The 20,982-nt window shown below is 64.2% G+C and overlaps 2 protein-coding genes across 7 annotated transcripts; both read left to right on the forward strand.

Annotated features, from left to right (window-relative positions):
- The first annotated feature begins 264 nt into the window (after positions 1 to 264).
- FGF17 (fibroblast growth factor 17) lies at positions 265 to 6,053 on the forward strand. Its single transcript, XM_049831583.1, is given in 5 exon segments — positions 265 to 371; positions 1,872 to 1,908; positions 3,974 to 4,151; positions 5,257 to 5,363; positions 5,757 to 6,053. Coding segments are annotated over 5 exon segments (726 nt in total).
- Positions 6,054 to 8,852: 2,799 nt separating this feature from the next.
- Positions 8,853 to 20,948, forward strand: DMTN (dematin actin binding protein). 6 transcript variants are annotated; one of them, XM_049830651.1, is made up of 17 exons: positions 8,853 to 8,974; positions 15,317 to 15,380; positions 15,643 to 15,753; positions 16,263 to 16,337; positions 16,521 to 16,676; positions 16,814 to 16,858; positions 16,980 to 17,088; positions 17,223 to 17,279; positions 17,361 to 17,513; positions 17,629 to 17,738; positions 17,827 to 17,932; positions 18,058 to 18,122; positions 18,231 to 18,279; positions 18,927 to 18,982; positions 19,171 to 19,230; positions 19,318 to 19,398; positions 19,489 to 20,948. In XM_049830651.1, exons 3-17 carry the CDS (start codon positions 15,736 to 15,738, stop codon positions 19,600 to 19,602), a joined length of 1,254 nt encoding a protein of 417 aa, XP_049686608.1. In that variant the 5' UTR covers positions 8,853 to 8,974; positions 15,317 to 15,380; positions 15,643 to 15,735; the 3' UTR covers positions 19,603 to 20,948. The 6 variants fall into 6 exon arrangements, with proteins under 6 accessions (XP_049686608.1, XP_049686606.1, XP_049686609.1 ...); XM_049830649.1 differs by having other exon boundaries at positions 15,697 to 15,753; XM_049830650.1 differs by lacking the exon at positions 8,853 to 8,974 and adding an exon at positions 10,800 to 11,016.
- The last annotated feature ends 34 nt before the right edge of the window (positions 20,949 to 20,982 follow it).

The raw sequence follows: 20,982 nt of genomic DNA on the forward strand, positions 1-20,982 counted from the left end.
GGGATACACCAGGAGTGATGATGGCTCTAGAGCCATCAATCATGCCCTGTGGCTCCTGGGGATGGGGGGGGGGGGGGGGGGGGCTTGTCCCCATGGGTACTGGGCTGGAAGGGGACCCCCTGAGCTGGGGGATGCCACACTTGTGGTTACTGGGGGCTGCAAACCCTGTTTCAGGCTGAATTCCTGGCCCAGGGGGTGAGAAGGCATCAGGGGAGGTCTAATTTGGGTCATTAGCACTGAATCAGGCCCCCCACCCTCCTGCAGATGGGGGGGTGTGGGTACCCTGCTGATCTCCATCATGCCTTTCCCAAGGGTCCTGATACCCCCCCCACCCCTTGCACTGATGGGGAAACTGAGGCATAAGCATGGAGGCAAGCTGTTTCTATCCTAAACTCCTGATCCCAGCTGCCGGGATGTTTTTACCCCCCCTGAGGCATTACCCCAGCTCCCTGCCGGGGTATTTATAAGACACTTAGCACCTCCCTGGCTGAGCAAATGGAGCATGGAGGGGTGCACAGCCTCCATCTCCCGATGGGGAGGTGAGACCCGGTGGGGCTGGGAGCGGGCAGGAGAAAGAGGGGAGCTGTTGGTGGGTGCATGGGGGGCTGTAACTAGGTCCCCGCACACACACACACACCCCCCGCCAGCATTAAACTAGCTGGTTAAAAACTGCTACGGTGCTTTTCTGTGCATGATGCAAGGACTAGGGCTGTGCCTGGTACCTTGGTGAAAGGAGGGTGACAAAAAGCATCCTCCGTGCCTCCGCATCCCTCCCTGAGGCCTGATGCGGCTCTCCCCGCAGCGGGGGCTTTTCCCATCCGTGGTCCCATCGCCATGTCCCACAGCATCACACACACACACACACACACCCCCATCTCCCCTGCCCCGGCATCTTCCCTTCCATGGGGTGAGATGGGGGGCTTTGCCACCCCCTGCAATGGGGACACCCCAAGCGGCTGAGCCTCCCCCCCCGCCTCCACGCCTCCCCCGTCCCCTCCTCCTGCCCTGGCCCCTGCTAGGTCCGATCCTCCTTCTCTCCTCAGTGCCGACTGCCTCCCGGGAGAGGTCCAGCCCCTCTTTACATGGGCTCTCCCCACCTTTAAAGGCTGCTGCTTCGTGCATCTCCCACCATCGCCAGGGCAGGACTGGGAGGGTGCTGGCGGCTCGATGGAACGGGGGGCTGCGGGTGCTGCCCTTGACGGTGGGCGACCCTGCTTTGCCCGTTAGCTGCTGCCGGAGGGAGATGCAAACCGGGGATTAACCCAAAGACGGGAGGCTGATGGGGTGGGGACGCGGGGGACAGGATGGATCTGGATGCCCCCAAAGTTTAGGACGCGCAGACCCCAGGGCCGGAGGAGGAGGAGGAGAGGACTCAACCCCGGCTGCCTTCCCCATGCTCCGTCGTCGCTGCTGCTCCGGAGACGTTGGCATCGCACGTGGGCTCGCCGGTGTGGCGACAGCCCGGGTTTCACCCGGTTTTTCCCTCGTCCGCCCCGAGCGTGGGGATCACCCGAGGAAGGAGGGGACAGGCTGCTCCTCGGCTTTCCCTGCCCCGGCGGGGATGTGCCGGCGGTGAGGGAGGGCAGGTTTGCAGAGAGCCCGCGGCCGTGCCTTCGTTTCATGCCGGTGCGTGGGGGCCTTCGACGAGCGCCATGCAACCCATCAGCCTGCAGAACCTCTCCATGTAAGCCCCGCGCGCCGTTCGTTGCAATTCTTTGCAACCCGGGTTTATCAGTAGTTTATTCTCGGTGCCGTTAGACACGGCTATTCCTTGTGGGGCGTGCGGCGGGGAGGGGGGGGGAGAGAGAAAACAACTAACCCCGAACAAAACACCCTGTTTCTCCCCCTTTTTCTTTTGTCTCCCGCTGCAGATGTTTCCAGCTCCTCATGTTCTCCTGTCAGACCCAGGTACGTGGATATGTTTTACTAACCCCGCGGCACGTCTGGCTGTGCCGCAGAGCCGGGCTGGGCAAAGGCACCCGCTCTGCCATCCGCCGAGTTTTGGGGATGTCCTATGCTCTGGCGAGGGGCTTTCCCTGGGACCGAGGGGGTCAGTGCCCACTCACCCCAAGCGGTACCCAGCTCCGGGCAGGGGAAGGATGCCGCGAAGGTGCCCGTGGGGTTGCGTGCCCATCAGCAGCGGCTTCGGGGCTGCAACATCTGGTACTGGGGTATCTGCGATGGGGAGGCACAACCTCCCCGGACTCCACCAGTTTCCCATCTCCTGGGGCTGCTGGGCCCGGGCAAGATCAGTGGAGAAGCCCTTTCCAGGGCAGACGATATGTTTCTTGGAGCCTTGTTCGGGGAGAGATGTGCCAAGTCCATCAGCCTTGAGCTCTCGGGGCCGGACTCTGGCCTCGCTCACGCCAAGGTCGGCTGCTGAGGGGGTTAACGGGGCAGAGCAGGTTCTGGTCGCCCCAGCAGTGGGGTGGTGTGAGGTTTGACACCCCCCTCCCCTCTCCCCCCAACCCTCTCAGGCTGCACCATCCCTTTTTGTGCGCTTTAGAAAGGCGGCAACTATTAAAATGCACTGTTCCATATCAGCACCCTCTGCTCCAGAGCCCGAACAAAACCCCCGTAGCTGCCGGCCCCAGCAGCCTTAATATGTGCTCGGGACCTTTTTTCTTTTTTTTCCTTTTTTTTTTTTTTTTTTTTTTCCCCAAGGTAAATGCTTTTATTTCTTTGAAAATGAGAGGGGAAGGGAACTGCCTTTGATGGAGAGGGGCCACTACCCCCCCAGCCCACCTCCTTGGCCAGCCCCAAAGGCTTTAAAGTGGATCCTGGCAGGAAATGAGTCCCCAGTCGCACACAAAGGTGGTGGGGAACTGGGGGGGGCACGGGGGGGGCAGGCAGTGCCCCCCCCATCCTGCTGCTCCCCCCTCCCACACCCCGCAAGAACAACAGACAGGACCTGGTCCCCTTGTGCCGGGCTTCACGCCCAGCAAGGCGATGCTGCAGCATCCCGAGGGATGCGGGACAGCAGGTCCCGTGCAGCAGGGTGATGCTGCGCACCCCAAACTGGGCAGCCAGCTCCCCAAAAGCTCCCCAGGTGTTCCCAGGGGATGAGCTCCCCGGGGGAGCAGCAGGAGATGTGTCTATCCTTCTCCGGAGCTCATCCCCTGCCCACAGCACTTTCGGAGCTGGTTTTTGGGTCAGCATCCCACAGCCCCTGAGCCCCAGCTTCCCGCTTGCACCAGAATTAACCCAGGTCTTCTCTTAAGATGTATGTTAAGAGGTGCTGGTTGGAACCTAGTGTGGGGATGGGGACTTGACCGCCAGCACTAATTCTCCCCCTCCCCAGCTCATCTGCAGTAATTAGCTGCTGTTTACCCTAAAATAACCTTCATGTGTTTGAGCTGCATAAGCCGTGGAGCTGTTTTGGGTCCACGAGGTGTTTTATTCCTCCGGCCCCAGCGCCGGTGCATGCTCAGGGTGGACTGGGAAGGGACGGCTCTGCACCTGGGACACCCAGCCCGGCTTTAGGTGGGTCTCGCCCACCGTGAGGGACCCAGTGGGTCAGCCCTCGCATCCCAGCCTGTCCTCAGCACCTGCCTGGAGGCAAAGGGTGCTGCCCGAGCAGGAGATGCTGCTGAGCATCCGTCTGACCGGCAACAGCAGCTTGACCACGTTCCCGAGGGACCAGTCGGCTGTGCCCGGAGGAGAGCATCCTTCCCTGCGTCCTCCTCACGCACAGGATACAAAGCAACATCTCTACCTCTCCCTGCCTGCCGTGCCGATCGCTCTCAGGTCCAAAGCATCTGCTCGGTGCCTTCATCCCTGCTCAAAAGGGACCATCGCTTGGCTGGCGATGGCTGGGAGCTCTCCCTCACCCGCAGACGGGGGGTAGCGGGTGGATCTCCGTGTCCCCCAGGGGCCAACCCCAGCCCTCGCACCCCGCCGGGCTCCCCGCTCCATCCCCTTGCCGTCGGCTGTCCAAAACAAATTGATTTTATTTTTCCCTTTGTAAACAAAGGGGGAGAATCAACCGTCTCCTAATTTTAACCAGTACGTGAGGGACCAGGGTGCCATGACCGACCAGCTGAGCCGACGGCAGATCAGGGAGTACCAGCTCTACAGCCGGACCAGCGGCAAGCACGTCCAGGTGAACGGCAAAAGAATCACCGCCACCGCCGAGGACGGCAACAAGTTCGGTAAGGGGCCGGTGGCTCCGTGGAGGGATTTATCTGCGGCCTGGGATGGACGTGCTCGTGCAAGGGCTGGAAAAAGTCAGGGAAATGTCTCTTCCCAGAGGAATTTTTGCAGGGGGAATGGGGGGTGTGGGGAGGTTTTGATTGCCCCAGCTGGCTGCTTTTATACCCCAAAATTCCCCAAGTAACTCCTGTGAGAGCATGTCTCCCAACCAGCCAGCCTTGACCTCAAAACTTCCAAAATCATGCATTTCTTTAGTACTATGCAGCATTTATAAGCCCTATATTTAGGGCTTTTGCTTTCTAATCTCTTTTCGGCGTGAGACAACTTTTCCTGGAGGAGAATCGCCTGATCCCAGCATCAGCCTCTTAAATATCCATACATGGTGGGCAGCACGGGCAGCCCACCCAGGGCAGAGCCCACCCGAACACATCACCTTTCCCCACAGGGTTTTCTGGGGAGCTCCAGCCCTGACGCCCCGCTGACGGGCATCGCAGCCCCGCAAAGGCCAGGCTGGCATCCCTAGTATCTAAAAGCTTCGGGAAAGGCTTTTCAAAGCTGGGTGAGCGGCGAGGCTGATTCACCACCTTTCCAGGTCTCCCTGCCTGCTCAGGCACAGGCTGGCAGGAGCACAGGACCCGCCGGGGTCATTGGTTTCAGTGTCGGCTCCCAACCTTTGCAGCCACCGCTGTGTTGTAGAGAAACAATGAGGACGAGGATAATTAACCCGCCGGGTGCTGGACTCGGTCTAGCCCTGGAGAACCCATTGAATCGCCGACAATGCGGATGTGCCGGGGGTGGGTGGGGGGAAGGAAGGGGCCGTTGCTTTCCCCGGTGCCTTCATCAAACGCCCGGTTTGACTCTGCTGGGTTTTAACAAAGGCCCTTTAGCATCATGGCTGGGGAGCATCCTCCGGCAAGGGCCGCTCTGCCCCGGCTGCGGGGGCTCGTCGTCCTCCCAGTCCCACCGGTGATGAGTAGAAAGGGCAGGGAGGGATGCTGGGGGGTGAGAGGGAGAAGGGGACGGGGGTGGTTTGGGTGTCAGTAGCTCATGGGGGGGCTGCCACAGCCCCCGTGGAACACTTTCCCCTTGCTCCCTTCCTCGCAGCCAAGCTCATCGTGGAGACGGACACCTTCGGGAGCCGCGTCCGCATCAAGGGGGCTGAGAGCGAGAAGTACATCTGCATGAGCAAGCGGGGCAAGCTCATCGGGAAAGTGAGTCCAGGCCCCCCCATGCCTACCCTTCACGTGTCCCCGGTCCCCAGAGCTCAGCCCGGGCACCTCGACGAGCAGCTGGAGCCAGGATGCTCGGCCAGGCTGGTCCCCGTGTCCCCAGTCGTAGGGGCTGTGTTGGTGCAATGGGGGGATCTCCCTGCCCCCCCCCTAGAAGCTACCAGTCCCCCTTCTCCTCCATCAGCACCGTGCTGCTCAGCCCGGCTCCTGCGAGGAGAAGCCCTTGGGGAGCTGGTCCTGGTGCATCGGGGTTGGCGCCATGGCAAATGTGGCAGGGATGGGTGTGTTGGGGGGTGGCAGCACCTCTTGGGTCCCATCCGCAAGCCCCCAGCCCCATCCCTGCGGGTCCTAAGCGTCCTTCTCCTCCTCCCGCAGCCCAACGGCAAGAGCAAGGACTGCATCTTCACAGAGATCGTGCTGGAGAACAACTACACGGCTTTCCAAAACGCCCGCTACGAGGGCTGGTACATGGCCTTTACCCGCAAAGGTCGGCCCCGCAAAGCCTCCCGCAGCCGCCAGAACCAGCGAGAAGCCCACTTCATCAAGCGCCTGTACCGCGGGCAGCTGCCCTTCCCCAACAACGCCGAGCGGCAGAAGCAGTTCGAGTTCGTCGGCTCGTCCTCTCCCACCCGCCGGACCCGTCGCACCCGTGCCCCTCGCCCACGCACGTAACGCCCGGCGGCCCCTGGACCGGCCCCCCCCGCCGGGCCCTGCCCTCCTCATCCTCGTGGCCTTTGGCCTCGCCAGACTCTGCCCCTTCTCCTGGCACCCTCCAGCACTGTTTCTTCCCCGTTTCTTTTTTGAAAGATGCTCTATTTTTATACTTCTCTTGGGCACCACGAATAGGTTGGGGAGCACACGCTTTGGGTACGGTCACTGGTGTTTATAGCCCCACGCAGGGGTCCCTTCATCCCTGGAGCATCCCGTGGTACCCGCATTCACCACCCAGTGCCTTTACCTGCTCCCCTTGGCAGCCTCTCGGAGACTTGTCCCCATGCCACCGAGGGCTAGGACCCCCGGACACATTCCCGTCCCCAACAGACCTGGCTCTCGGTGCCAGGGATGGATGGGACCGGCCACGAGACTGTGGGATATCCCCTCCAGAGCGGGATGGAGAGCCTGTCCCCAGCCCTGGGGTCAGCGGGATGCTGTGCCTGTCCCTGTGAGGGATGGCAGGGCACTACGGGCGGCCAGGTGATGGGGAATGTGGGGTGCCGGTCTGTCTGTCAGTCTGTCTGTGGAGCTCTGGAGGGGAGGCAGGGGGTGCCTGGGCATGCAGACCCCAGGGCCAGCACTTGTATCCCCGCAGCCATGGGGTCTCTGCGTTATTTATTGGAGAGGAAGGTCTGTGCCCTCTCCCGGTGGCACCACGGTGCTGGCAGTGTGGGGACACATGTGGGTGCCCGTGAGGCTCTGCTGGCCAAAGAGAAACCACCTTTAGGTTATTTTTATTTTTCGATTGGTTATGTGTGTGTTTTTACAAGTTCTGCTGTTTCCTTTACCAGTCAGTTTTAGGCCTAAACGGTTAGACTTTGGACTTTATTTGTGTAAAGGAGGAAACCCCAAGGCAAATAAAAGCGAGTGTCTAGACTGATGGGGCCTGGGGGAGTTTTCGTTCCTGTGCTAAGGCTTTGCCACGGGCTTCATGCCTGTTGGAATAGGGAGGCACCCAGCTCCACCTTGGCACAGGGTGTCCTCACCAACCCAGGGTGCAAGCACCCGATGCTTGGCGAGAGATGGCAGGAGGATGAAGGTGACCATTGCAGATGAGTCCCTGTGTCCCCATCCCTGTCTGTGTCCCGGGGGTCTCCGTAGCATCCTGGTGAACAGGGCATCACCCTCGGGGTGGTACCCAGCGTGGTACCCACTGCTCCCCCAGCCCAGGGCCACCGGCTCGCCCACCCCATGGTGGCCATCGGTCGGGCTGTCCCCCCAGGCCCTGAGCTCGGTGCCCCCAGCCCGTGCCGTCCCACCTTTCCCATAATTGCTTTCCCCTCTGACAATGCCCTGGGAGGTGGCAGCCGGACTGTGGGGAGGATGTAATCCCTTAACCGGGGCTCACCCAGCCCCTACAAAGCCCCGCTAGCATAATGCGGGGGGGGAGCACGGCTGGGGGGGCAGCAGGGAGAAAATTATAACAGTTTGAGTTAAATGAAGCTTTAAAGCAGGAGAGAAATGCAACACCCAGCAATTACGGCCGAACAATGCGCCCGGCGCTGCCTGCCCAGGTGTGGCAGGCGGGAATTAGCCGAGCGGCCAGGGTAATTTTTTTCTTTTTTCCCCTCCCGTTTCCTTCGGCCCCACAACCCCAGCTCCTTGTTTCCACAGGAATTCGAGACATTCTTGAAAGGAGAGGGCTTTGAGAAAGGGGCCGACTGGGTCTGGACCCTCCCTGCCCCCGCCGTCCCCTCCCCAATTTAGCCAAAGCTTCAAAGGTAGAGGAGTTCCCTTTGTGTAATCTCCGCTTTAATTTTTTCCCCATCCCTTTCCCCCCCTCCACCGCCTTCTCTTTTCCTTCCCAAGCCCTTCCTCTCTTTTCTTTCACGGTTTTCCCCTTCCTCCCCTCTCTTTCTTCTCGACCTCCCGGGATAGAAAGGGCTCGGAAGGGTGAGTCCTTTTTAATTATGGCCAGGGAAGAGAAAAAAAGAAAAAAAACTCACACTGCTTCTTTCTTGTTTTTTGAGGTGAGACCTGGGGCGGGGGGCGGAGGTGGGGACAGGAATGTCCTCTGTGCAGAAAGTGCACTGGAGGGTGTCTCGCCCCGCAGCAGCGTGCCCAGCCTTTCCCAAGCCTTTGCTCTCCTGCGGGATAGGGATGCTCAGGGGCCTTGGGATGCTGAGGGGGGGGGCTTAGGATGCTTGGGTGGGGGGTTGCAGCCAGCAAGGGCAGCTCCCCACAGCCATGACCCCAGAGGTGATGGGTGCCAGCCCCCCCACCCCGCTGCCATCCCCAGTCCCGTGGTCCTCGTACCCCACAGTGTCCCAGTCCTGACAGAGTCTCCCGTGATCTGGACTTGGGGCACCACTGGGGTGGCAGGGGCCAGTGTCCCCTGGGACACGGGTCGTATCCAGATCAGCTCTTGTAGGGCTGCCGTCACCGGGGTCCTCCGGGGCGATGCCCTCTGCAACCCCAGCAGCCCTGCGGTGGGGCAGGGGGGGCAATTTTGGGTCAGGCAGCTGCCTCGCAGAGGGGCGCAGGGGCTGCATCCCCCCCACCCAGGGCTGTGGGAAGGCTCCTCGCCCCCATCCCTCAAGGGCGGTGAGGCCGAAGGATCCTTCTGCACATCCTCCATCGCTCGGTGAGGCCGAAGGAGGCACCTGCACACCCTCCATCGCTCGGTGAAGCCCAAAGAGGGTCTGGCACACCCTCCATCACTCGGTGAAGCCTAAAGAGGCTCCGGCACATCTTCCATCGCTCAGCGAGGCCGAAGGATCCTCCTGCACATCCTTCATCGCTCAGCACCAGCCGGTTGCGGCGGGAGGCGGTCGCTGTAGCAACGTGCCGTGCGGCGCAGGGGAGGGGATGCTCGGCGCAGGCATGGCTCCCGGCGGACAAGCAGACCTGCCTGCAGCGGGCCATGGGCTCCCTTGAAGGTAGGGCCCTGCTACCCTCTGCCCCCATGCCCTAGCCCCCCAGCAGCCCCCCCCTGGCAAGGGACCGGCAGCTGCCTGTCTTGGGCCTGGCTTTGAAGGGCATCGCCGGGATGAGGGGTGACCCTGCGGGGCCGGTGGGCACACGGGGGGGGGAGGCTCCGGCGAGCGTGGCCAGGTTTGGATTTCGGTGGATGCACGCGAAGGTATAAGAACTGATGCGTGGTGCCCGGCTGGTGCGGGATACGTGCGTTTCCAAACTCCTCCCTCCCTCCGGGCACCCCTGGATGCTGTGGTGCGGGGGGCTGAGCCCACGGCAGGTACCACGGCAGGTTCGGGTACCCGAGCGGCCCCGGGCGCAGGTGGTGGCCGCCGAGCAGCCGCTGCGGTCGTCTTCATGCTTGAGAAACTGGGTTAGCATGGGGGAGGCAGCCGCAGCCTCGATTATTCATAGGCACGGCCCCGGGGTGGGGGCTCCCAGCGGGGCTGGGGCTGGAGAAGCTCCTTCCATGTGGGGCCACGGCGGCATCTCGGGGCTGAGGCCGTGATGCTCTTGGTCCAACGATCCAGGCTGGTCCTGGCACCAAAAGGCGTGTGCATGCATCCCCTGGGCACGCATCCCCCCAGATGTGCATCCCTAGGTGTGTACGACCTCTCCCAGATGTGCATCCAGGGGGTCCTCGCTTGAACCAGGAGGGAAACTGAGGCAGCAACCAGCACGGAGCGCAGCGCCGGGGAGAGGACCCAGAAACGGAGCTGCTGTCACCAAGCAGCTCTCTCCCACACAGAGCCGGGAATAGACGCTGGCTCCTGGCGCTGCGGCACCAACGCAGCCTCGCCACCCCCGGGGAGGGGGGGGGGGGTGTCCGGCTGTGGCACCGGTCCTATGCCGGCCGCCTGGGTTTTCAGCCAGGCTCGTGTGCCGAGGGGCTCTGGGGGGGAACGGGGAGCGGCCGCAGCCTCCCAGTCCAGCCCTAGGTGCCCGGCCAGCCCCACCACCAAATCCCCGGGGGGTCTGTCCAAAGGCAGGGGCTGGACCGTGACCCCCAGGACCTGGGGGGCTCGGGATGTGAGGGGCACCGGTTCTCCCCACTGCCCGGCTCTGGGCTCTCCCTGGCAGCACCGAGGGGCAGGGCAGTATCTGCAGAGGTCAGGGCTGGATTTTTAGCAGATGCTCAGCACCTCCCAGTCACTCACTGGGCTCTGTTGGCCCCAGAGATGGAAATTCCTGCTGTATTTCCCTTCCCAGGGCAGGGAGGTGTAGGTGCCACCCTCAGAGAACCCCCAAACCCAGGCTGGGGATCAGGCCGGACAGAGAGGGGGTGCCATCCTCACCCACCACCCACCGTGCCGCAGCCCAGCCCACACGCCGTGGGGTGCTCAGCCCCTCTTTCACAGCACTGAGGGGCTCGGGGGGGGGTCAAAAGCCCAGCCAGGGGAGGGGCAGGGGATGCTGTCCCCAACTGCATCCCCTATATGTGGCAGGGGCTGGAGGAGGGGGGTGCAGGGGACCCCCAGCACCGTCCGGGTTGTTTCTGGCAGCCGGACAGCACTGGGTTTATTTATGTTTTCCTCCCTCTTTGTGCCGGGAAAGCGGTAGGAGCGGGAGCGAGCAGCGGCGGGAGCGAATACTGCTTCGTCATGATGCCGGCTAATTCTTCTCTTGTTCGGAAAGGGACTGAGCCAGCAGTAGAGGTGGAGAGAGGCGAGCGGCACCCACCCACCCACTCACCCACCCACCCACCCACTCACCCACGCACGCCCGCCCTAGCCGGCACCCCACCATCGGTTATCGGTACGGCGGGCGGCACAGCCGCGGTGCTGGGGCTGGGAGATAGGCTCGCCCACCCGCACGCTCGCACACCCGTGCCCGGCCGTCACGCTCTCGGATGCGCGCCGCAGCGCGCCGGCGGTGGCTTGGCCGCAGCCGGGGCAGCCGGCCCAGCAGCCCACGGGGTAATTTGGTGGCCAGGCAAGAGAAGGAGGTCGAGGGAGTCCCCCCGCAGCTCCCCACGGCTGGAGGTATGCGGTGTCCCCGTCCCTAGGTGAGTGGCCGTACCCCGCGTGGTTCGGTGGGGAGAGGGAAGGGAGGTGGCCATGGTTGGGGGGGACGCACAGCTTGAGGTGGGGGGGGGGTTGTCTGGTGGGGAGGGTGGTTCATCAGGGTCGATATCGGCCGACTTTTGCTTTCCCGTTGCTTTTCGGTGCCGCCGATCCCCCTCCCCTGGGTCTGGATTAGTCCCTGTTCCCGGGAGGCTGGGAGGAGATGGGGGGGGGGGGGGGGAGTTGGGAACAGCCCCACATCTTGTCACCCATCTTTTCCGGGGGCTGCAGCCGTGCCCCCTCCCTAAACCCAGCACTGCAAAAACCGGCTGTCCTTGCCGGGGGGCCGCGGGGACGGGAAGGGCGGTGACCCGAGGCGGGGACACGGACTCCATTGCTGATGGGGGTCCCCCCTCCCCTGGACTCCCACCCGTGTCCCCTCCGCAGCAGCACAATGCTCCCAGCACCCCACTTCACCCCCCCACCCACCCTCCGAGAGACCCCCCCAGTGGGGCTCGGCCGCTGCCAGCACAGCAGGGCCATCCCCTGTCCTTCTTCCCTGGGGATATTGCCACCATGCGTCCCAAGGGAGGAGGCTGGAGCAGCCCAGCCATTCCCAGCCCCACTTGTGGAGTGAGTTTGTGGGGTCTCAGCGGTGTTGCTGGAGGCGGGGGGGGTACCCCTATCCCACTCCCCCACCCCAGGCGCAGGCTGTGACGGGGGTTTGACCCTCCCTGCGTGCGGCGTGGCGGGGCTGTGGCGGTCGGGGTCTTGCCACGGGCACGGGATTTTGGAGCCCCCCCGTCCCCTGCTCCTCCTGGCCCCATCCAGCTCCGCTGGCAAGGCACCGAGGGGCCAAACTCCCATCACCCCGCCGCCACGGAGCATCGGCGGGCTCCCTGAGGTGGGGAGGGGGAAACTAGGTTGCAAAGCCTAGCCCCCCAGTTCTTGGCCACGGCTGGAGCCGTCTCCCGGGGAGGGGTCAGCTCCTGGCTGTGGGCGTGCGGGGCCGGTGATCAGGCAGGGCTAAACCCAACCTCTCCTGGGAAGACCCTGGGCCACCAGCTGTCACCTCAGCCCTGGGGACCCCCCGGCCGCATCCCACCACCCGGCGTCCTGCCAGGTGGGTGCCTCGCCGCGGTGGCCCCGTGTGCGGCATCGGGGTACCCGGGGAACCGCCACCCCAAGGTTCTCGACGCAGGGCATCCCGCGGGGTGGTGTCCGGGGTCGGTAGAGCTTTGGGGGGGGGGGGGGGGGGTTGTCCTTGGGGATCGTGGCCATCACCAGCCCCACGCCGGGAGCCCCGGAGGGACGCGGCCTCCACGCACACCCCTGGTGGGTCCCTCCCGGCGCCTCCGCGTGCGGGATGAGCAGGCTAATCCCATTTTAATCCCAGATTACGTGCCACGTGAACCGCTAACCAAAGCGGGCTGCGGCGTGGCCATCGGGGCAGGGGGGCCTGGGATGGATTCCCCCCCATCTGGGAGTTTAAGGGTGAGCGCCAGGCATCCCCGCTCGAAACTTGTTGGGGGGCTCAGAGCCTCCTGGCAGGGCTGGGGGCCAGGAGAGCAGCTGGGTTGGCCCAGATTCCTCGGATGGGAGGAAGCGAGCAGCCGGAGGAGGTGGAAATGCCCCCTTCAGCCGCTCCTGGATGGAGAGGGCTGATTGCTGCTATTCCCTGCCTCGCCCCAGCTAGGGAAACTGAGGCACAGAGCAGCCCTGCGTCCATAGGAGGGGGGGGTGGACAGGGTGCACCCTCCACTTCAGGGGATGGAAAAATCCCAGGGGCCAGGCGCTGGCAGCTGGTGGCTTTTAAGGCCACCGAGGCGTCCCTCGGCAGGGCCGTGCCGGGAAGGGTGCAATGGCACGGAAGCAATGGGCTGTCAATAGCCGAAGGGTCGTTCCCCTCTGCCGGGCGATGCTCCGGCAGGGAGGGAAAGGACGAGAAACAGGACAAAGGAGGAACCGGACACCGGTGAGACGTGGGTTGGGGACCCACGTGCTCCCTGCCGGCTTGGCTCCGCCGCGATCGTGTTGCCGGTGGGGCCCCCGTGTGCGGCGATGCCTCGGTTTCCCCCGGCGAGGCAGGGAGGATGCGATGCTGGGCGCCTCTCCCGTGTTGTGTTTGTTTGGGGGTTGCGGTGGGAAGAGGAGGAGGAGGCCGGGGCTGGGCTGGGAAGCACCGGACACCGTTCCCAGGACTGTCGGGAACCGTCTGTTCAGGGAACTTGTGACCCCGCCGTGTCCCCCCCCCCTCTCTGCTGCTGGCGGGGAGCCGGGGCAGCTGCGGGAGCAGCAGGATGCCCGTGCCCAGCACCAAGGCAAGGGCAAGGCAGGCAGTGAGGAGGAAGAGGAGGGAGAGGGGAGGAAGGCTGGGGGTCCCTGCCTACTCCCACCCCCCACCCCGGGCGAGGGGGTTCGTTGCAACCTGGCCCTTGGCCCGAGGGCCGGGCTCTGATGGCTTTGGTGGCTGCGAAAAGTCAAATCCGGATTTCCTCAGGGTGGAGAGGAGGGAACTGGCCTCTTCCCGCTGCAGCGGCAGCCCTCCCCACGGCCCCCCCACCCCCCCGGGATGTGCTGTGCAGCTGGGGGGTGACACCCCTGCAGCCTGGCGAGCCCCCTCCGGCACGTGGTCCGTCTGTCTGTCCATCCTTCCCCCCGTCGCTCTTCCTCTTCCCGTGCATCCCTGCCCAGCACCTTTCTCTCCCCGCTCCGGCAAAGCACCGTGGGTACCCGCAGCATCGCCCCGGGAGGGGGACCACGGTGTTTCCCCCCCCCCCCCCCCGCCCCCCTTCACCCTGCTCCCCCCTTGCCCTCCTGGCCCAGAAAATCCCAAACACGTGCTACATCGGCCTTATCTTGGCCGAGCAAGGGAGCGTGCAGGGAACCTGCCAGCGAGGGCTGCCGGGGAGGTTGCCATGGGGAAAGAGCCTGCCATTGGGGCGGTGGCTCCCTGCTCGCAAAAGATAAGATGTCCCCACGTCCCCTGGACTGGGGGGGGGGGGGGTCAGCACCGGAGCTGGCTGTCCAGCCCCGGCACCCCTCACCAGCCCTTCGGCTCCGTCGCGGCATCTCTCCGCACCCCTGGCTCAGGCTTGTTTTCCTTCCCCGCCGGCATCCGCATCCACCCGTCCCCGCACCCACCCTCCCGCCGGCCTCTGCCGCTTCCACTGCCTCCTGCCATTTGCTATCTCATCCATCTGCTCGCTGCCACCACCGCCACGTGCCACCGCGTCCCCGCCGCCTGTCCCCTCCCCTCCCCAAGCCCACCCGTGTCCCCCGGCGCCGTGGGGTGCCAGCCGGAGGCGGGGGGCTACCCCGGCTCTGCCGCTGGAAAAGCGTGAGCTCACGGGTGCGCGGATAATGCCGCCTTGTACCGCGTTCGATGCCAATCCGGGGGTGCCCGTTCCACCGGCACCGGCTCCTGCAGATCCTTGGGAGAGCTGGAAGGTGCTGAGCATGGGTGTGAGAGGGTCAGGACCCCCGCCAAGTACCAAAGCCGGGGGTTATTTGTGGTAGGGTGGTCTCAAAGGAGGGGTGATGCCTGCATGGAGAGGCTCAAGCCCGGAGCTGCCGGCAGAGCCCGCTCATCCCGGCTCAACCCTCGGAAGAGCGAGCCCAGGGTGGTACCTCGTGCCGGGCTGGTTGCCGGTAGCCGGAGGATGCTCCGGGCTTTGTCAGATCTGGTCCTTCTCCATCTCTACATCCCACAGGGATGGGCTCTGCGCCCGTGCTGGGAGCCGTGGGGCTGGGGGACAGCGGGGTTGGGGGTCCCCAGAGGCGATGGCATCTCCCCAGCCCCACGCACAGGCTGCTGGCATGGGGATGGGGGGGGGCTTCAAGGCTGGAGGGCTCTGCCCTGCCGTTGCTGTTGTCGCCTGGATTGCACGAGGTTTTTCCCAGCGCCCTCCCCTCTGAAAGGAGAAGTTTTGAGGAGAATGGAGAATTTTCCCCTTTGTCTGTGGCATTGTGGGTTTAAAGCACAGGGAGGGCTCAGGCCCCGGGGGCTGTGGGGCAGGGGCTGAGCACAGCACGCCCGTCCCGCTGCTGCTGGAGCCTTCTCGAGGCTGCTCGCTGCCGGTTGACAAAGGGCTTCATTACCTCTGCTCCGCTTGCCAACGCTCGTCAGCAGCCACCGCCGGGCAGCGGGGCCGGCAGCCGGCACGGGCAGGAGCGGCACGCAGCAGGGCAGGGTGTTGCGGGCACCCAGGGGGGTTTTGCAGGGAAGCTGGGAGGACGAGGTTGTACTTCACACCGTTGTCATCCCGCAAGCCACTCTCACCTTTCTCGTCTCCTTTGCAGAGGCAGCACCCGAGCCCCAGCCCGGCGTTAGCACCCAGAGGGATGTGGAGCCACAGAGGCGGCGGTGAGTGGGGGTCCGGCATGCCCCAGCACCTTTCCCCTGCCCCGGGGCATAGACCCGGAGCCATTCGGCCACCCCGGGGCCGGTGGCATCCCCCTGGCAAGCCTGTCCTGCTGCCAGCGCGTGAATATTTGACAGCGGCACCATGCTGGCCTCGTGCCACGTTAGGGTCCGGTGCGCGGGGGGCTGCCGGGCTCGGCCCCGTGGCGGGAGGGTGGTGGGATGCTGGGCTCTGCCCCCCACCTCACCCTAGGACCAACCTCAGGGTGCTCCCTGCCCACCCTGGCAGTGCCCCGAAGCCCCTGGTCTCCCCATGCAGGACCCTGTGACTGACACAGCCCCTCCAGCCCGCAGCTGAATGGAAAGACTGCAGAAGGTAATGGGGGGGGGGAAGGGGGGCCCATGGGCAGGGTGCTGGGGGTTGGCAGGGTGCTGGGGGTATAGGGCAGGGTGCTGGGGGCATGCGGGTAGTGGGGAGCCCTGTACCTAGGGAAGACACGCAGGGGCTGGTGGCCAAGGACATCGGCAGAGTCACTCTGGGATGCTGCTAGCAGAGCCCTGCCTTCCTCCTCCTCCTCCTCCTCCTTCTCCCAGCCCAGCCTGGCAGCACCATCTAGTGGCAACGTGTCCTGGCCAAGCCACTGTCACCTCCCGGGTTGTCCCCTGCCCCGAACCACAACGCTGAAGCAAAGGAGACCCCAGAGCCCACCCAGAAATACCCCATCCCCAAGGACGTTTTGCCCCGGTGCGCTGAGGTCCATGGGGCACAGGGGTGTCCCCGGGCCCCCCTGCCATGCCCCGGGGTCCTCACCGTGACCCTGAGCCCCTTCCTGGGCTGGCAGCGTTGAGGGTGAGCTTTGCTAAAATCTCCCCTTTTCCTTCCAGCAACCTCTGACCTCCCCTGGGAGCGTCTGTTCCTCCCGTGGGTCCAGCGTCCCCGGATCGCCCTCCAGCATCGTGGTAAGAGGTCACTTATGTCTCCCCACCACATCCCTCCATCCGTGGGGTCGGGATGTTCCTCCCCAAACCCTCTCCATCACCCTGGTGGAGCCCACGGAGGATGCCAGCCCCAGGGAAGCCCTCGCCGTTCCTCATTGTTTCCTTTCTGCACCCAAAAACGAAGGTGCTTTTCCTTCCTTCCAGGCTAAAATGGACAATGAGGTTCTAGGCTACAAGGACCTGGCCGCCATCCCCAAGGATAAAGCGATCCTGGACATCGAGCGCCCCGACTTGATGATCTACGAACCCCATTTCACCTACTCACTCATGGAGCACGTGGAGCTACCCCGGAGCCGAGAGGTGAGGGTGCCCCGGGGCCACCTGCATCCCCTGGTTGTTTTGGGGGAGGTCAGTGGGGGAAAGCCCCCCCATAGAGAGAGGGGTCCCAGAGGGCAGATGTGGGGCTGCCAGAATAAACTGCTTCTTGCCTTCTGCAGCGCTCCCTGTCTCCCAAATCCATCTCTCCTCCTCCATCTCCGGAGGTGAGTACCGACACCGCTTACCCCAGCTCTGGGATGCACGCAGGGGCTCCGAGGAGGAGGAGGGGGGGGACGATGCCGAATTGCCGGGGTCTCGCTGCTCACCGGCTCCGCTTGCCCGCAGGTCATCCGGGAATGGCTGGAGAGCCGGACCCCCGGCAGTGCCCCGCAGCCCACCTCTCGCCAGGGCAGCAGCTCGGCCCGCAGCAGTGTACAGCACTTCCACCGACCCGGTACGGTCCCCCAGTATCGTGACACCCCCCCCAGTGTCGCCTGAGCCCCAGTGCAGACCAGGGTGTCTGGGCAAGCACCCTTCCAGAGCCATGAGCTCCCTATTTCCGTCCCCCAACCCCCTTTTTCCTTGCAGAAACCGACACGACGGAGCTCAACATATACAAGAAGCCTCCGATCTATAGGCAGAAAGGTGAGCGGGGTGGGGGGGGGGGGTCTGTCCCATGGGATGGGGCACCCCAGGGCGCTGCCTCACCCCCCCTGTGCCCCGCAGAGCACCATCCCGGCGCCCACCACGGGAAGCATCTCATAGAGGATTTGATCATCGAATCCTCCAAGTTCCCAGCAGCGCAGCCCCCAGACCCCAACCAGCCTGCCAAGATCGAGACTGACTACTGGCCGTGCCCCCCGTCCCTGGCCGTCGTGGGTAGGTGGGGAATGGGGGCAGACGAGGGGGTGGGCTGCACCAGGGGGTTTATCCCCCCTCCAAGACCCCACGGGGGTGCTGGGAATGGATATAACGTCCCCCCTTTCTCCCCCAGAGACGGAGTGGAGGAAGCGGATGGCCTCCAAGAGAGGGGAGGAAGAGGAGGAGGACCTGACGGAGGAGATGAAGAACCTGCGGGAGCTCCAGAGGCAGGAGCTGAGCAAGGTGAGGGGCAGAGCAGGCGGGTGGGCACCCTGGGAGGGGCTGGGGACATGCTGACACTGACCCCCACCCACGTCCCTTCAACCCCCAGGTCACCTCCAACCTCGGGAAGCTGATCCTGAAGGAGGAGATGGAGAAATCTCTCCCTATCCGGAGAAAAACCCGCTCGCTGCCGGACCGGACACCTTTCCACACGTGTACGTGGGATGCTCTTCCCGTATCCCATGCCTTCCCTTCCCCACTCGGTGGCTCCGGCTGCCTGCACCCCTGCCAGCTCCCACAGCCCTGCCTGCACCTCTGACGGTCTCTTGCTCTCTTGCAGCTCTGCACATGGGGAGCTACAAGAGCTCCTCGCTGCCCGCCTCTGGCAGGAGCACCCTCACCCGGGTGAGTGGGCAGGCAGCTGCCCCCACGCTGCCAGGGCCACACGGCTTCGGGGGGGTGGGGGGCTCTGGGGGTGGCACTGCTCTCATGCTGTCCCCTGTCCCTTTGCAGCTGCAGTCGGCAGAGTTCAGCTCGGCGGGCAGCGAGAAGGGAAGTCCGGGTGAGCATCAGCCGGTGGCTTGGGGATGACCCTGGGAATGAGGGATGCGGGGATCTCCCCAGGGATGCGGGGTCTCCCCAGGGATGCGGGGATCTCCCCAGGGATGGAGGATGTTCCCAGGGATGCGGGATGTCCCCAGGGATGCGGGATGTCCCCAGGGATGCGGGATGTCCCCAGGGGTGAGGGATCTCCCCAGGGATGCGGGATCTCCCCAGGGATGGAGGATGTTCCCAGGGATGTGGGGATCTCCCCAGGGATGCGGGATCTCCCCAGGGATGGAGGATGTTCCCAGGGATGCGGGATGTTCCCAGGGATGCGGGATCTCCCCAGGGATGGAGGATGTTCCCAGGGATGGAGGATGTTCCCAGGGATGGGGGATCTCCCCAGGGCTGCGGGGATCTCCTCAGGGCTGCGGGGATGTTCCCAGTGATGTGGGGATGTTCCCAGGGTTGGGGGATGTTCCCAGGGATGGAGGATCTCCCCAGGGATACGGGGATGTTCCCAGGGATGGGGGATGCCAGGGCAAGCCTGGGCTCAGCAGAGGGTGGAAAACCACCTCTCGGGGCTTGTCGTCACCCAGGGGAGGATAGTGGGGACACACAGCAGAGGGTCCCTGAGGCTGAGCCCTGCTCCTCTCTGTTTTCCAGGCCTGCAGGTAAGCACTCGTCTGGCGACCGGTGTGGAGACCCAGCGAGAGGGTGACGTATGTTGGGGGGACAGATGGACACCAGGGCCACCGCCGTGATGGGTCCCATTGGGGAGAGGGGAGAGTGGGGAGGGTGGGTGCGCCTGTCCCTGGGCTGGAGCCCACCTTGGCTTCATTTTGGGTGGGAGAGGGCAGCCCTTTGGGGAGATGGGGGTCACGGCTGATGTCAGGTTTTGCCCCCTCAGAACGGCCAGCGTGGGCGCATGGACAGAGGCAATTCGCTGCCCAGCATGCTGGAGCAAAAGGTGAGCGGGGCTGGGGGCTGCGGGGGCTTAGGGCTTAGGCTGTGGAGAGGGTCTTACAGCCTTCCCCCCCCCCTCCAACCCTTGCAGATCTACCCCTACGAAATGCTGATGGTGACAAACCGAGGCCGTGTGAAGCTGCCGCCCGGCGTGGACAGGACCAGGCTGGAGGTAAGGAGCCGAACTGGGGTCGGGGGTGGCACAGAGAGGGGGGACCCATCACCCCCATCACCCTCCTCTTCCCCCCCCCACCCCCTGCAGCGGCACCTCTCCCCCGAGGATTTCCTACGGGTCTTCGAGATGCCCCCCGAGGAGTTCAGCAAGCTGGCCCTCTGGAAGCGCAACGAGCTGAAGAAGAAAGCCTTCCTCTTCTGAGCCCACCTCGGCCCCGAGCTCAGTCCGTGTCGCGCCGTGTAACCGCTTTAGGGCTCTCAGCCGGTTTTTACTAGGATCCCCCCTTCCCCTCTCCCCCGGACCCCCCGGCTCTGCCCCCGTCCTCACTCCTTCTGCGGGAAAAGGGCTTGGAGTGGAGGGGGGGGGGGCTCAAAATTGCCTCTGCCGCTCGGCTCGCAGCGGGGTGATGGGGCTGGGGGCAGACTCTGGTCCGGAGCAGGCACGGTTCAGCCAGGAGGGGAGGTGGGGTGGGGGGCATCTCTGTGCTTCGTGCCCCCCTCTTCCCCCCGGGCACGCTGGCAGGAGCAGTGCCTGGCTCTGCTTTTGGCCGGCTGGCAGCGTACCGACTCCGGCACATGGGCAGCGGGGTGGCTTCCCTCCTCCGGGGGGGTCAGCCGCCTCCAGACCCCGCACCCGGGGTGCCCCTCTGTCCCCCCCACACGTTCACCCCGAGACTTGGGAAGAGCCTGGGGGCCGACTCACTGCCAGGCCGATGTGCTCCTGGCAAAGCCAGGCCGGTATCCCACCTTGCCCCCCCCTCTCCAGCCCCCCTTTTAACACACACACACACACACCCCCCCCCGGTCCCTCCTGTGCCAGCTGCTGCAGCGAGGACCGCAAGGACACGTACACTGCCAAAACCTGCCCGGCGCTGGGCTGGCAGAGGGTATGGCTGGGATGAGGTGGAACACCATGGGATGGGGCAGGGGGTGGCAGAGCGGGGGTCTCTGAGGCAGCTCCTGCTGCATTTCTAACAGCAGATATGCCCGCAGCGGGCTGATGCAGCAGAGCGATGAACTGGGGCGATGCAGCAGGGCAAAAAAGAAGCAGGGCACGGCTCGATGGGCACCGCGGCCACCGGCGTCTGGGCAGCGCTGCCTGGCCCCCCCCCCCCCCCCCCCCCAGCCGTGCAGGCAGGGCTTGGCACCGGGCAGCACCTTCCCTTCTCGCACCTTCCCTTCTCGCACCTCTCCCATCCTCTCTTTGGGCACATGTTTCGGGCAGGACCCCTCTGCCCCTGCACCCCTGGCCTCTCCCCCCACCCCCGCCACGCTCCCCGGTTTCTGTTTCCAGCCACTTTCCAGCCGCTAGACCTTGTTGGGATGTAAAGAATGTAATTTATCGGGAAATCACTGGCCCATACTTGCCTTTCACTGCTACTCTACAAACGACATATCTATAAATATATATATAAATATGGGTTTGTTTTCTGACTGGACTACAGTGATTCACTTTCTCTGTTTTGTTAGAGTTTATTTTATTTGCTGGTGTCGGAGAATCCGCGTGAGAGTGATTTTTTGCTTACAATTAAAGGTGAAATGGCTTTATCCAGCCCGGCTCCGCTCCTTTGCTTCCCCCCCC

Source organism: Accipiter gentilis, chromosome 28 (assembly GCF_929443795.1).
Source record: "Accipiter gentilis chromosome 28, bAccGen1.1, whole genome shotgun sequence".
NCBI lineage: Eukaryota > Metazoa > Chordata > Aves > Accipitriformes > Accipitridae > Astur > Astur gentilis.